Source organism: Micromys minutus, assembly GCF_963924665.1.
Source record: "Micromys minutus genome assembly, chromosome: 28".
In the NCBI taxonomy this organism is placed as follows: Eukaryota; Metazoa; Chordata; class Mammalia; order Rodentia; family Muridae; genus Micromys; species Micromys minutus.
This window is the reverse complement of record NC_137963.1, coordinates 6952615-6966325: the sequence shown is the minus strand read 5'-3', so window position 1 is coordinate 6966325 and position 13711 is coordinate 6952615. Positions and strand designations below refer to the sequence as shown.

At 36.8% G+C, this 13711-nt stretch overlaps 1 protein-coding gene across 1 annotated transcript in view; it reads left to right on the top strand.

Annotated features, from left to right (window-relative positions):
- The window catches only part of KDM4C (lysine demethylase 4C), a 112140-nt gene that overhangs the window by 74759 nt on the left and 23670 nt on the right, over positions 1 to 13711 (top strand). The window contains exons 15-17 of the mRNA XM_080939942.1: positions 2357 to 2433; positions 8212 to 8267; positions 10099 to 10207. Of these exons, the coding sequence (XP_080796068.1) occupies positions 2357 to 2433; positions 8212 to 8267; positions 10099 to 10207 (242 nt within the window). The remainder of the gene's footprint in view (positions 1 to 2356; positions 2434 to 8211; positions 8268 to 10098; positions 10208 to 13711) is intronic.

The window sequence follows — 13711 nt, the reverse complement described above, 5'->3', positions numbered from 1 at the left end:
CACTTGTTTAGATTTTATATCCCAATGACTGAAAATCTAACAAATGTCTGCTGTTGTTTGAAAACTATTCTCATGACTTTTTAAGAAGTGTATCTTACTCTCTAAATTCTGAGAGTTACCGCATTAAACTAAATATTTTCTTCATAAATATAGGGAAGTCCCTACTAATAGTCATTACAATAATAGTTGGGTTCTATATCTTTCCAAATTTGTTACTTTTATACAGGTAGATGCATATCAAAATATTTGTAAAGACAGTCTATAGGGTAATCAAATATATATTACAATTCTAATTCTAAATTATTTCAATATTCCTGATTTTTCTCATTTAAATTTATTTCTGCTAGTGATATTGTTTTTCTTTCTGTCTTTTATTGGCAGGGGCCAAACAAGAACCTCATATGTGCTAAGATTATGTTGTGCCTCTGAACCATAGCCTAAGCCCTCAATCACATATTCTGTCTTTAGACTTTATTTTTTTTATACATATGAATATTTTGCCTGAGTGTTTACATGTGTTCCACATGAGTGATCGATTCCTGGGGGTGGTCAGAAGAGGGCCGCCAGTCCTCTAGAACTGTCGTTACAGCTGGTTGTGATCCAACCTGGATCCTTTGCCAGAAAACAAATTCTCTTAACTACTGAATCATCTCCTCAGACTCCTTAATCACATATTTTATTATCATTTCTGTTTTCTTTTCTCTATCATAGGTTCATTTTTTGCTAATAAAGTTATTTTCTAAACATATTATCTTACTATGTATAGTCAAAAGACAAAGCACTAAACAACAATAAATATGTCTTGTTTTCTAAAGTCACCAGCTATATAGTCTAAGCTTACTAATCTCATAAACATGATTGAAATTAGCATTTGCTTTGACTTGATTTTCTTTGATGGATTCTATTTCTTTTCTGTTACTGTCTCTATTATCACACATTAAAATACCTCATCTACTTCTTCTAAACCGATTTATTTCAGGATTTAAGGATAATGTGCTTCTCCCCTAATTCCCATTTGCTTTTTGTCCCATTTCCTCTCTTCTTGCCTTTCCCATTATTCTTTCCTATTCTCTAAGGAATTTTCTCTGTAGGCTAGGCTGACCTTGAACACTCCATATTCTTCTATCTCTGTATTTCAGATACGGGTGTTGTACTTGCTCGTTTGTTAATTTATTGATTTATTTGGTGCTAATATAAAACATATCACCAAGATCTTGGTCTCATGCAATCACCACACATATTTTCACCACCTGCCATCTTCACATTTAGTCTCGGCATGGATCCGTCAAACATTGATTGAAAGCAAACTCTCATCACTAGTCATGAACTATGTAGCCTTTGTTCAACCACTAAAATTTATGTCACACTTGATTAACACTCCCCCATCTTGTTTCAGGAGCTATAACTTATTAGCACAGCATTTTAGAAATTTTAGTTTTATTCATGCAAAGATCATCTCTGATAATATTAATATGTGTCCTTTCAAGCTTGGTGTGGTGGTGTACTTCCTGACCTAGTTCTCCAGAACCTATGGCAAAAGTTTCAAAAGCTTCATTCAACATATACTACGTAAGGAAAACTCATCTTGAAGATTCCAAATATAGAGGCTTTTTAGATGATTCAGTCACTAAATGCACTTGCTTTTGCAAGCCTGACTTCCTGAGTTTCATCATCATAGCCTATGATGGAATGAGATTACTGACCTTAGCACCTTGTTCTCTGATATCCACAAACATGCTGTGCTAGTCAAGATTCCACACTGTCAAACTCACACACATCATATATGCACGCTAATCCTAATAAAGAAAATAAACAGTAAGAAAATTCCAAATAGACAAAGCATAGTTTTATGTTTTGGGAATTGGTAGCATAGTAGTTAAAAAGACAACCTTTAATCCCAGCACTTGGGAGACAGAAGCAAGAGGATCTCTGACTTTGAGGCCAGCCCGGTCTACAAAGAGAGTTCTAGGACAGCCAGAGCTACACAGAGAAACAACAAAGTATTTTGACACAGGCTTACTTAGATTATTAGTATGCTATGCATTGGGCTTTAGTTGTTGTTGTTGAAATAGGCGTTTTCCCTCAGTACTGGTAATTTTACTTAATTCTTTTTGGATACCAAGCAATCTAACACTGAGTGATAACCTCAACCCTCTTTTTACTTTTTTATTTTGGAACAATCTCACTTAATTACATAGACTAGCTTTGAGTTTACCACATAGGTCATGCAGGAGATGAACATATGGATACCATGCCTCTACTTCCTGGTAACTGGGATTGGGTTGTCTTCCAGGGTTGAGGGACACATTAAAGATGCGAGAGGTCTAACCTGTACATCCATTTGGTTATTTTATAGGCTGTTATGGTGTCCCTTCTCACGAGGTGTGTGATGGATGGCTGTGTGCCCGATGCAAAAGAAATGCATGGACTGCAGTGAGTACATGTTAGAGTTATGTTACTCTTCTCTGCACACACACTGATGTGGCTACATCTTATGGAAAGATAGAATTGGGTGCATGTTTCCTGATGTACTTCTAGACATTCCACATGACAGCTTTGTAAGCACTGTAGAAAGCCCAGGTGACTCTCTCTGTGGGCAGCATAGATCATCACGTCCCTGCTTACATTTCCCAGACATTATCTTCTAGTTTCCTTTTCCTGCACATTTTGAAATCCTTACAAATAAATAAAATCTTTCTAATAAATACTCAAGGGAGGTATCTTGATGGATCCTTGAGAAAACAATACAATCTGTCTGCAGTTTTTCAGCTAACAAGAAATCTTCTCCTTATTTATTCTTTCTTATTCACACCTTAACATATGTGATTCGAATGCCTATTCTAAGGAGTGGAAGTCATCATTGTGAACTTCATACAGAATGCTTGACAAGTAATGATTCTCCATTTAATGACCACAGATTTTTATTGATACAGAAGTCTGGTGTAATTCCAAATTATTATTACTGTTGTTGTTATTAATATTATTCCAGATTTTTACTTGTCTGAGGTTGTGTCTGTCACTAAAGTACGTTTCCTGTATGCAGCAAAATGCTGGGTCTTGTTTACATATCCAGTCTTTTATTCTGTTTCTTTTTCTTGGGCAGTTTATGGATTAATGACTATATGCAGGTGAGGGCAGGCACAAGAAGAAGCAAGACCAGTGTTTGGCAATGAAAAAGGCGGGGTCAGAGTTTTTGAGTGGAAGGATAGATAGATTGATATTTTAAAAGCTTCTGGAGGTTTGATTTTTGTCCGGTTACTAGGAATTGTGACAATAACCACAGAGGGTGGATGCTGGGAGCAGAGGGGCAGCCTCTAATGGGGCCAGAGAGAAGCAGGAGGTGGTGTGGTATGGTGCTTGGGACCTTTCACCATCGTTTAATATTTACTGCTTTCTGAGTCCCACTGATGGTAAGATATACTAAAGAATAATGATTGTGGCTTCCTATTATTTTTGTTATCAGAGGTGGAATTATGTTTGTGTGGCTCTCTTCTTTTGGATTTGTTGAAAGAAAATTATTTTTCTTGCTTTTTTATGGTATAGTTTCCTTCCTTGTGTTGGAGTTTTCCATCTCTGTTATCTTTTGTAGGACTGGATTTGTCAAAAGATATTGTGTAAATTTTGTTTTGTCTTGGAATATCTTAGTTTCTCCATCTCTACTAATAGAGTTTTGCTGTATATTGTAGACTGAGCTGGCATTTGTGTTTCTTCCCAGGATCTTCTAGCTTTCATAATCTCTGTTGAGAAGTCTGTTGTAATTCTTTATATGTTACTTGACCCTTTTTCCTTCCTGCTTTTAATATTCTTTCCTTGTTTTTTGCATTTGGTTTTTTGACTATTATATGATGGGAAGAATTCTTTTCTGGCCCAGTCTGTTTGGAGTTCTGTGGGCCTCTTGTATGTTCATGGGCATTTCTTTCTTTAGTTTAGGGAAGTTTTCTTCTATAAATTTGTTGAATATAGTTATTTACTGGTCCTTTAAGTTGTGAATCTTTACTTTTTCCTATACCGATTATTCTTGTGTTTGATCTTCTCCTTGTGTACTGGATTTCCTGGATGTTTTGGATTAGTAGCTTTTTGCATCTTGCATTCTCTTTGACAGTTGTGTCAATGTTTTCTATGGTATCCTCTGTCCTTGAGATTCTCTCTTCTATCTCTTGTATTCTGTTGGTGATGCTTCTGTCTATGACTCCTGATCTTTTTCCTTGGTTTTCTATCTCCATGTTTGTCTCTCTTTTTGATTTTTTTTTTTTTTATTGTTTCTATTTTCATTTTTAGATCCTTGATTTTTTTTTTTTTTCCAATTCCTTCACCTGTTTGCTTGTGTTTTCTTGTAATCCTTTAAGGGAGTCTTATATTTCCTCTTTAAGTACTTCTACTTGTTAACCTTTGTTCTCCTGCATTTCTTTAAGGGAGTCAAGGCCAGAATTCAAGGCAGGACCTTGGGGAGATAGGAATTTATGCAGTGGCTGTTAATGAGTGCTATTTAATGACTTGCTCTTCGTTGCTTGCTTTCTGATATCATCTGTGACCCTCAATGGGCACCAGCTACAATGGTATGGACCCTTCAGTAACAATTGTAAATAAGGAAGATGCACCATTGGCCAATTTTGTGTTGGGTGTGCAGGGAAAGTTTCTTAGGTCTGGTCCGCTCTTCCCAAACCACACTGACTTGTGTCAAGTTGACATAAACTTAGCTAGCATACATGCATACAGTGTGATTGATCGATTCCTTTAATGCTGCCTGTATATGCAACGGTGCTGCACCATAGCCTGAGACATTAGTGGCCCCTCACTGACCATCTCCAGGTAGAAAACACACTGTCCTCTTCCAGCACTCATCAGTCGCAATCGTCTGTCAGCCTAGGAGCGGAAGTCTTCTGTATACAGTTCTAGCTTCTGAAATTCATGTGTACAACTGTGCTGGAATGTCTGGCAACTACTGCACGCCTCTAATCTTTCTGTGCCTTATAACTGGCATTACTCTGTTCCTTATTTTGACCCTGTTGATGGTGCCAGATATGGGTTCCATCTTACAGTATCACTCTCAGAGCAGTCTTCACATTGGATTTCTAGTCTGATCACACATTTAATATATAAACCTGTGCTGCATTTCTGTGTTAGTATTAATCCCTTCCAAGACTCAGTGAAAGCCTTGACATAAAGTACCGTGATTACGTTTTCTATGGTTCTCGGCTACTTTAGCAGAGTCAGGTGCCCCTTCCATCTCAGGGAATGGATCTTAGATGCAGTCAAACAGTGGTGGGTCCCTCTCATGTTTGTGCTTCCACTGCACTAGTGTATCATGCTGGCAGGTCACTGTTGTAGGTCCCCACAGTTGTAGCTACATGACATTGATGACTGCCCTTCTCTTCTGGTAGAGTGAAGTTCTTTCCAGCACCATGAGCTCTAGCTATTGGAGGTGAAGCTGCTGTATAGACACAGCTAGAATCTTCTCTGTTCAGTCTGTTCAGTGACTGAGTAGAAGTTGTCTTCAGCAATGGGGCCTTACCGTAAGTTGTGGAGAGTAAGCGATCACCTTGGCAGTAGCCTGTGATGCTCCCTGCTGGGGTATGCTTCAAGGAGCCTTTGGCTGTTAATTCAACAAGATGTAACCCATCCCTGACACTGAGATTTTACTTGGTAGCATAAGGTGTCTATTTCATGTTTTTTTGTCTCCATTTAAAATACTCTCACTTATAAATATGTCGTCATTCTACAGCAATGGGCTTCCATATAGTCTTTAAAAGCCTTGAGTGTTCATTGTTCTCCTTGGTCCTGCCCTCCCATCCTAATTTAGTCCTTTCTGATTTATGTCTGTCTCTATAGCATTATTTTCTATTTTCTTCTCCTTGGGGGATGCTCTGGTTTCTTACAGACCTTACCTGGGACCTAACTTTTGTGACTGTTAGGATTGTAGTATACATGTCTAAGGCATAAAAATTAACATCCATATATCAGAGAGTATATACATAGATTTGAGGTTTAGGTTATTCACTCAGCATGAATTTTGTAGCTCTATTTGCCTGTGAGTTTTATAATTTTACTTAACAGTTGAGTAATATTTCATTGTGTAAATGTACCATATTTTTCTTATCCACTCATCTGTTGCTAGAACTCTAGACTGTTTTCAGTTCCTGCCAATTATGAATAGAGCAGCAATGAACCTGGATGAACAAGTACTTCTTTTTCTTTTTAAAGATTTATTTATTTATGACATATGAGCACACTGTAGCTGTTTCTAGACATGCCAGAAGAGGGCATCAGATCTCATTACAGATGGCTGTGAGCCACCATGTGGTTGCTGGGATTTGAACTCAGGCCCTCTGGAAGAGCAGTCAGTGCCCTTAACCTCTGAGCCATCTCTCCAGCCCGAACAGTACTTCTGTAGTAAGATAAAATATTCTAAGTTTTCTTTAGCGCACATGTTCAAACTCCTCCACGTTTTCCTGAGCTTCAATTCCAAAGGTCTACAGATAAAATAGCCTGCTTTATCATAGCTCTAGTTCCTCTTAGTTTTCTAGTCACTGCTGTGACCAGAAGTGATATATGGGAGGATGCATTTATTTTGTCTCACAGAATAATACAGTCCATCATGTCAGAAAGTCAGGGCCTGGCTGGACCTTGGTCCTTAACTGACCACACACTAGAGCAATGTGTGACTACAAAGATACACCAAAGCTGTGTCTCATTAATGTCCCCAGTGTTTCTTAATTCAGTCAGTCTGCCCACTGAAATTGGTCTAGTGTCTCCCAAGTTCTTTTTCACTTCTCCCCTACTGCACTCAAGAGTAAAGGCAATAAATGTATGGTGGTCCTTTCTGTTCTTGTCTTTTTTTTTTTCTCTTACAACTTTATTTTTTAAAAAAGAGAGATACATGTACAGAGTTTTAAAGGCATTTTGGCATGACACTATATGAATATATTTTTGTCAGTACTTAATTCTTTTAGAAGTTTGATAGTATGCATTGAAATCTTACTAGTTACTGTAAGCATAAAATACATGTAGAACAGAAGGTAACATGGAAACTAATCAGAGTTCTCTTGGTGTGTATAGATTAAACATAATGACTTTTGAATACCAAAAACTGCCACAAGGCTAGATTCTTAGCTTTGGATTATTAATGATTTAAGGTCCAGGTGTACCATACTCTGAGAGGGTGCTATACACTTATTTATTTTTTTCTTAAGAAGGACTGAAGCTTTTACTTTTTGGCCTTGGTTTTTCTTAAGCTTTATATGGTCTGTGAGTTGTTTCTGGGGTGTTCAGAGCTTTCTGGGGCTAGTATTCAGTTATCAGTTACTGCATATTATGTCTGTTCTTTTGTGACTGGGTTACCTCACTCAGGATGATATTCTCTAGATGCATCCATTTGCCTATTAATTTCATAAAGTCATTGTTTCTGATAGCTGAGTAGTACTCCATTGTGTAAATATACCAGAATTTTTGTATCCATTATCTACTGAAGGACATTTGGGTTCTTTCCAGCTTCTTGCTATTATAAATAGGGCTGCTATGAACATGGTGGTGCATGTGTCCTTATTGTATGTTGGAGCATCTCTAGGGTATATGCCCAGAAGTGGAATAACTGGGTCTTCAGGTAGTACTATGTCTAATTTTCTGAGGAACTGCTAAACTGATTTCCAGAGTGGTTGTACTAGCTGACAACCCCAACAACAATGGAGGAATGTTCCTCTTTCTCCACATCCTTGCCAGCATCTGCTGTCACCTGAATTTTTGATTTTAGCCATTCTGACTGGTATGAGGTAGAATTTCAGGTTTGTTTTGATTTGCATTTCCCTAATGACTAGGGATGTCTAGCACTTCCTTAGATGCTTCTCAGCCATTTGATATATTCCTTAACTGAGAATTTTTTGTTTAGCTCTGTACCCCATTTTTAATAGGATTGTTCGACTCTCTGGCATCTAACTTCTTGAGTTCTTTGTATATATTGGATATTAGATCTCTATCAGATGTGGGGTTGGTAAAGAATTGTGGTCCTTTCTAAGGGACCTATGTACTCAAATCATTTTCAGAATTTCTTCATTCCTTCTGAAACTGGAAGGACCTACTATTGTGTAATTATTTACACTTTTAGTTTTAAGATAGATGGGAAATGGTGTATAAGAATTTGTAGAGTTGCTTAGAGGAATGGCAGTGACATTTGTTATTTGGGTTTTATAACTGTTGATTGATCCCCCTCCCCCATAGGAATGCTGTCTCTGCAGTTTGAGAGGAGGTGCACTTAAACAGACTAAGAACAATCAGTAAGTAGTATACTAATTGTGTTGAATTTCGTCATTTCTTTTTTGTCTCTTCCAGTTCTGCATGGCAGTTTGCTTTACAGTTCTTCCCGTGACATTATGTCCCATACTTGCTCTTTAGCCCTGGGTTGGATTTTGTTTTGGAGACTAACACGCCCAAGCGTTCTGTAGGGCTTGCTGCTGCTCCGTGCGTCTGTGTAACGGCCGTCCGCATTTCATGAACAGGCTTCTCCGTTACTGGCTCCCATCTAATCCCCTTTTCTCCTTCCCTCCTCTGGCTTCCATCTAATCCCCCTTTCTCCTTCCCTCCTCTCATCCCTTCCCTCTAAGCAGTACTCTGTGTTAACTGAACTATTTTTTTTCTGTTACTTCCTCTTTCTTTTAAAATTAATTGGTAGGAGAACTTGGCTTCAGTGGGGCAAATGGTCCTGCCTGGCCCATAACACTAGAGCATAATCTTTGGATGTCATTATCATATTTTTGTGTGTGTACATGAGTCTGGTTGCTTGGAATAGAGAGTAAAACATTTCTCATTCTTCACATTAGTAAAGTGCTATCTAACAGCCAGTGTTTTTGCTTGAATTTGTATCATTTCCATAAGGTCATCTAGTAAGACTGGCCTTATCCTACAGAACTGTCCCTAAATCTTAGATGTTGTATATAGGCTCTAGGGACTATGAGATGGCTTACATGTGTCCGGTAAATAATGTATCCTGAGAAATTATCTTAATAGTATCTGCTCTAAAATTCTAATCTTATTAAGTCTAAAAGAATCTTCAGGTAGGGTTAGCAGTCTTCCTATGGCCTGAAAATGGAACCTGGTATTCATTGTTTAAATTGAATAAATCAGCTGTGGCTAAGGATTACAGTTTTTCAAATTCTGTACTGGAAAAGCAGAGGCAGATAAACCTCTTTGAGTTGGAGGCCAGCCTGGTCTACGTATCACGCTCCAGGTCAGCCAGTACCTATCTTTGAAAAACAAACAAACAAAAAACTTTCATATAAATATAAGTTGATAGTTTGGTAACCCAAATCCTAATGATGTTCTCAAGCCCCATGCTTACTGGGAGGTATAACACTTGGATACTGAATAGTATTAGTAACAAATTTATGCAAATTTGGGATGTGAAAGGATGCTCTAATGCTTTAAGAAGGAGATCAGGAAACAAGCTAAATTTCATTTCTCCTTAAATATAGGTCTTTTTTTTAACATTAATATTGCAGTAAGGAAAATATTTAAAGACTTAACTACTTTTAGTTTTATAGAAAATATTTATATTTGAACTAATTTGCCTGAATGAAAAAATATATCATGTATTATATTAAAAGGTGATTCCTACTTACCTACTCTTCTGTCATGTGTCAATCTATTCAAACATTGTATCTATATAGTACCAAATGAAAGTGAAAACCTGTTTTTTCAGTATACTTATGGTTTTCAAACGTATATAAGCATGTTATAGGACTTAGTACTTGGCCTTTATATGGTTCATTTTTGGTATATGTTTGTGCTTTAGTGTGCAGTCAGCTCAGGGAGGCAGACGGGACAGCAGATCGCCTACTACTGCAGCTTGTTGTAGTTGTGAGCTGCCGTGTAGGTGCAGACATCTGCCCAGGTCCACTGCCGGAACTGTTGAGCCATCTCCCCTTTTCTCTAGTTTTTGTACCATTGTGCTGATGTTCCCGTTGTCACTAAAGAAGTTTATAATCCAGAGTTTACTGGCAGTGGAATTAGGTTGTTGGATTCATTTCTTTTTTGTGCTAGATTGTCACCACCAGGTTGAAGTTAATAAGTTTAAGGGATTTGTTTATATTTAATGTTTTCTTTCCTTAGGTGGGCTCATGTCATATGTGCTGTTGCAGTTCCAGAAGTTCGATTCACCAATGTCCCAGAAAGAGCACAAATAGATGCGGACAGAATCCCTTTACAGAGGTTAAAATTGGTGAGCGCCAAGGAGTTTTCTATTTCATACATTGATGTTAATTTCAACTTCCCAATTTGTTTTGTTTCCAAATCAGTATATCCAATAGCTTCATTTTATTCCATATATATTTTTCCTCTATCCTGATTAGATTTTTTTTCCTCACAAATTCTTCCTAGTATTGGAATTCTTCATAACTGGTCTCATTTTTAAATATGGTAAAGGAATCAATTTTCTTTATTGATATGAACTTGTAAACATTTAACTCTCTGAGATTGTTCAGCAGTTCCCTAAACTATCCTACTGAAATTACCTATTGTTTTTCTCTCTTTACTTTCTTGTTTCTTTTTGTATAACAAATATGTCCAACCTTGGCAACCATCTTTTTGCCAAGAAGAGCATTTGCAGAGAAATGCAGATGCTTTTATTACAAGGTTTTTTTTTCTTTTCTTTTTTTTAACTCAAAGGAGGACAATAAATGCTTAACATTCCAAACTTGAACTTGTTAACTTTTAAACTATTCAGAAACGTTCATAAAATCTCTTTACTGATTTGCCTTTTAAGTTTTTTTTCCCATTAATAAACAGATCTGTGATGTGTATACATTAACTAATTTTTTTGTTCCTGTACCTTTCTGTAACACCTAGTATTAATTTAGCCCTCTTTTCTTGGGTTTTGTTTTGATTTTTTTGTTTGTTTTTAATGCAGGGTATCTGGGTGTATCAGGGCCCTGGCCGTCCTAGAACTTGCTCTGGAGACCAGGCTGGCCTTGATCCCTTGCCTCTGCCTCCCCAGTGCTGAGATTAAAGGCATGTTCTACCACCACCCAGCCTATTTTCTTTATTTAATTAGGCACGTTCCTTAAGTTAAAAGCATACTTTTAATATGCTGCTGAGTTCCATACAAGGTCTTCAGTTTCTGTCACTAGGATCTCATACGCATCCCACTATCGAACATTTCAAGCTTCATTGTTGGAACTGTTGCTTGTTTCCTAAAGCTTTCTTTTCAGAAAGGGTCCCTTTCTTAGGAATTTAGTCTACTGTCCTTTGTTCTCAGAAACGGTAAGTGAACACTATTTCCCATCATAACACTGTCAAGTATGTGTACTTTAAGAAAAAATATGTGTTCTGCTGTTACCTAATTTGAGTAATTGGTCAAGGTGTAGGAGTGGGTTCCAGAGACAGCTCAGTGTTTAAGAGCAGGATTGTTAACCTCCTACCCATCCACACCCTGCTAGCTTATTTCACCAACCAACTATCACCTATTTTGCCAAATACTGTGTGTTTTTTGAAATAAACCACAGTTCTTAACCTTTAGCATCTTTTAATCTGTATCATGAATTCCCAGCCTATTTTGCCAGATATTAGTATAGCGAATCATGCTCATTTTGGGTTCCATTTGCTTTGAATATGTTTGCCTAACCTTTCATGCTGTGGTTGTTTCTGTCTTCTAGTGAAATGTTTCTTGGAATAGCAAAAGGATGGATTCTCATTTATAATCCAGTCGGTTAATCTGTGTCTTTTGATTGAGAATTTGACGTCATTGGTATTGATATTGTTATTCTTGATGGGTCTTCATAAGCTCCTGTGAATATGTTGATTATTTAAAAAAAATAACTTACTTATTCACTCCTTAGTTTGCTCATTTGTTTTACGTTGCTGTACTTTCTGGAAATAGGATTAATCATGACTGAGGTTGTCCTGTAAGTGCTGGGTCTTGAACCTAGGTCCTCTGGAAGAGCACCCAGTGCACTTAAGAGATGAGAAACCTGTCTAGTCCTCAGCTGTTGTTTAAAATGATGTTTGTTTTCCTTGGTTAGTGTCTTGACAGCCAGCCTTAGTATTTGTCCTTGTCACGGTTCACTGTATTTGACTTTCTGTGGTTTGAATTATTTCTGAGCTTACCTTCTGTAAGGCTGCTTTGGTCATAACTTCCTTTACCTCACTAATATCGTGGAATATTTGGTACCCCAGAGTTTGGTTATGTGTTTAGGAAAGGAATGGATTCTTTATTAATTGTTTTTTTGATGAAAATAAAGTGTCCTTCTTCATCTCTTCTGATTAGTTTTAGGTTAAGCGTTAATTCCAGAGATTAGGATAGTAATTTCTGCCTACTTCTCATCCCTTTTTATTAGATTGTTTTCCTTCATCCACATTTTACTTTTAATTGGTGCCTTTAGACAAGGGAATTTTTTGTAGATATCAGATAATTGGGTTTTATTAATTGGTCTGTTCAACTACGCTCTATCTTTTGATTTGTGAATTTGGACCTGTAATATTTAATGTTATTTATTGAAAGGTATGTGATTGCAGTTATTTTGTGGGTTTTTATTTTTGCTCTTTATGTTAATTGTATTTTGTATTTCATTAGCTATAGCTCTCTTTGTTAAATTATCTTGGCTATGTATATTTCTCTCTAGTGCAAAGTCTTGTTTTCACTGGTCTCTCTAGGCTTGATTTTTTTTTTTTTTTTTTGACATAATTTGTTCTTTTGGGTTTTTTGTTTTGTTTTGTTTGCTTTTTAGTTTTGTTTTTGAGGTAGTTTGTATTATGATTGAGAATTATTTTTATACTATGGCAGATAGTTTTGCTAAGCACAGTAGTCTAGGCTGTCAGTTATAATTTAAAACTTAGGCTTCATGCTTTCAAAGTTTTCATCGAGAAACCAGCAGTTATTCTGATGGGCTTTTTTTTTTTTCTAATATCTTTTTTTTTCCTTAAGCAGCTTTTAATACTCTTTCTTTGTTCTGTGTATTTAGTGTTTTAAGTATATGTAGTGGAGAATTTTGTTTTGGTCTCATCTATTTGGCATTCTTTTTCTTGTATCTGTAATTAGATGTGTTTTCTCAGTTTGGGTATATTTTCTCTGATCTTGTTGATTCACTGTGTCTGATGGTCCCTGCACCCTCCTTTGTTGTGCTTCATTGGAATTTCCATGGTTTTTGCTCCTATAGTCTAACTCCTCCTTACTTCAGTCTTTCCTTGAGTCTTCTGCTCGCATCATTGTGTTTTTCAATTCTGTCTTCATTCCACTTTCAATGTTTCTCTTTATCAGATTATCCTGTCAAATCCTACATTGTCTTTGTCATTTCATTTAGCATTATTTTGTGTTTTCTTGGGCACCATTCAGGTATTCTCTTAAATTTCATTCTCTAAGTTCTGTGCACTGTTTCTTTGTGTCTTTAAACTCTTTGAATTCTTTGAAGTCTATAATTTTTTTTAAATTCTGTATACTTAGCTTCACCTAGGTAATTCTCAATTGCAAATATTTCTGTACAACTGGTGGATTTAAGAGACACATACTATCTTGATTGGTCACAATGTTTGTATTTCTGTGGTTAAACCTGGATATGTGGATTATTTTGTTAGTTTTCTGTCTGATGTAGACATAGAATGCTGTGATAGAAAACAGATAAAATTGGAAGCTTGATCCTGAAGGTTGGATATGATGTCAGAGGGCTCTGTACTGGAGACAGGATGTGGTTTTTGTCTGAAACCTATAGATTGTGGGTAGTGAGATCAGAGA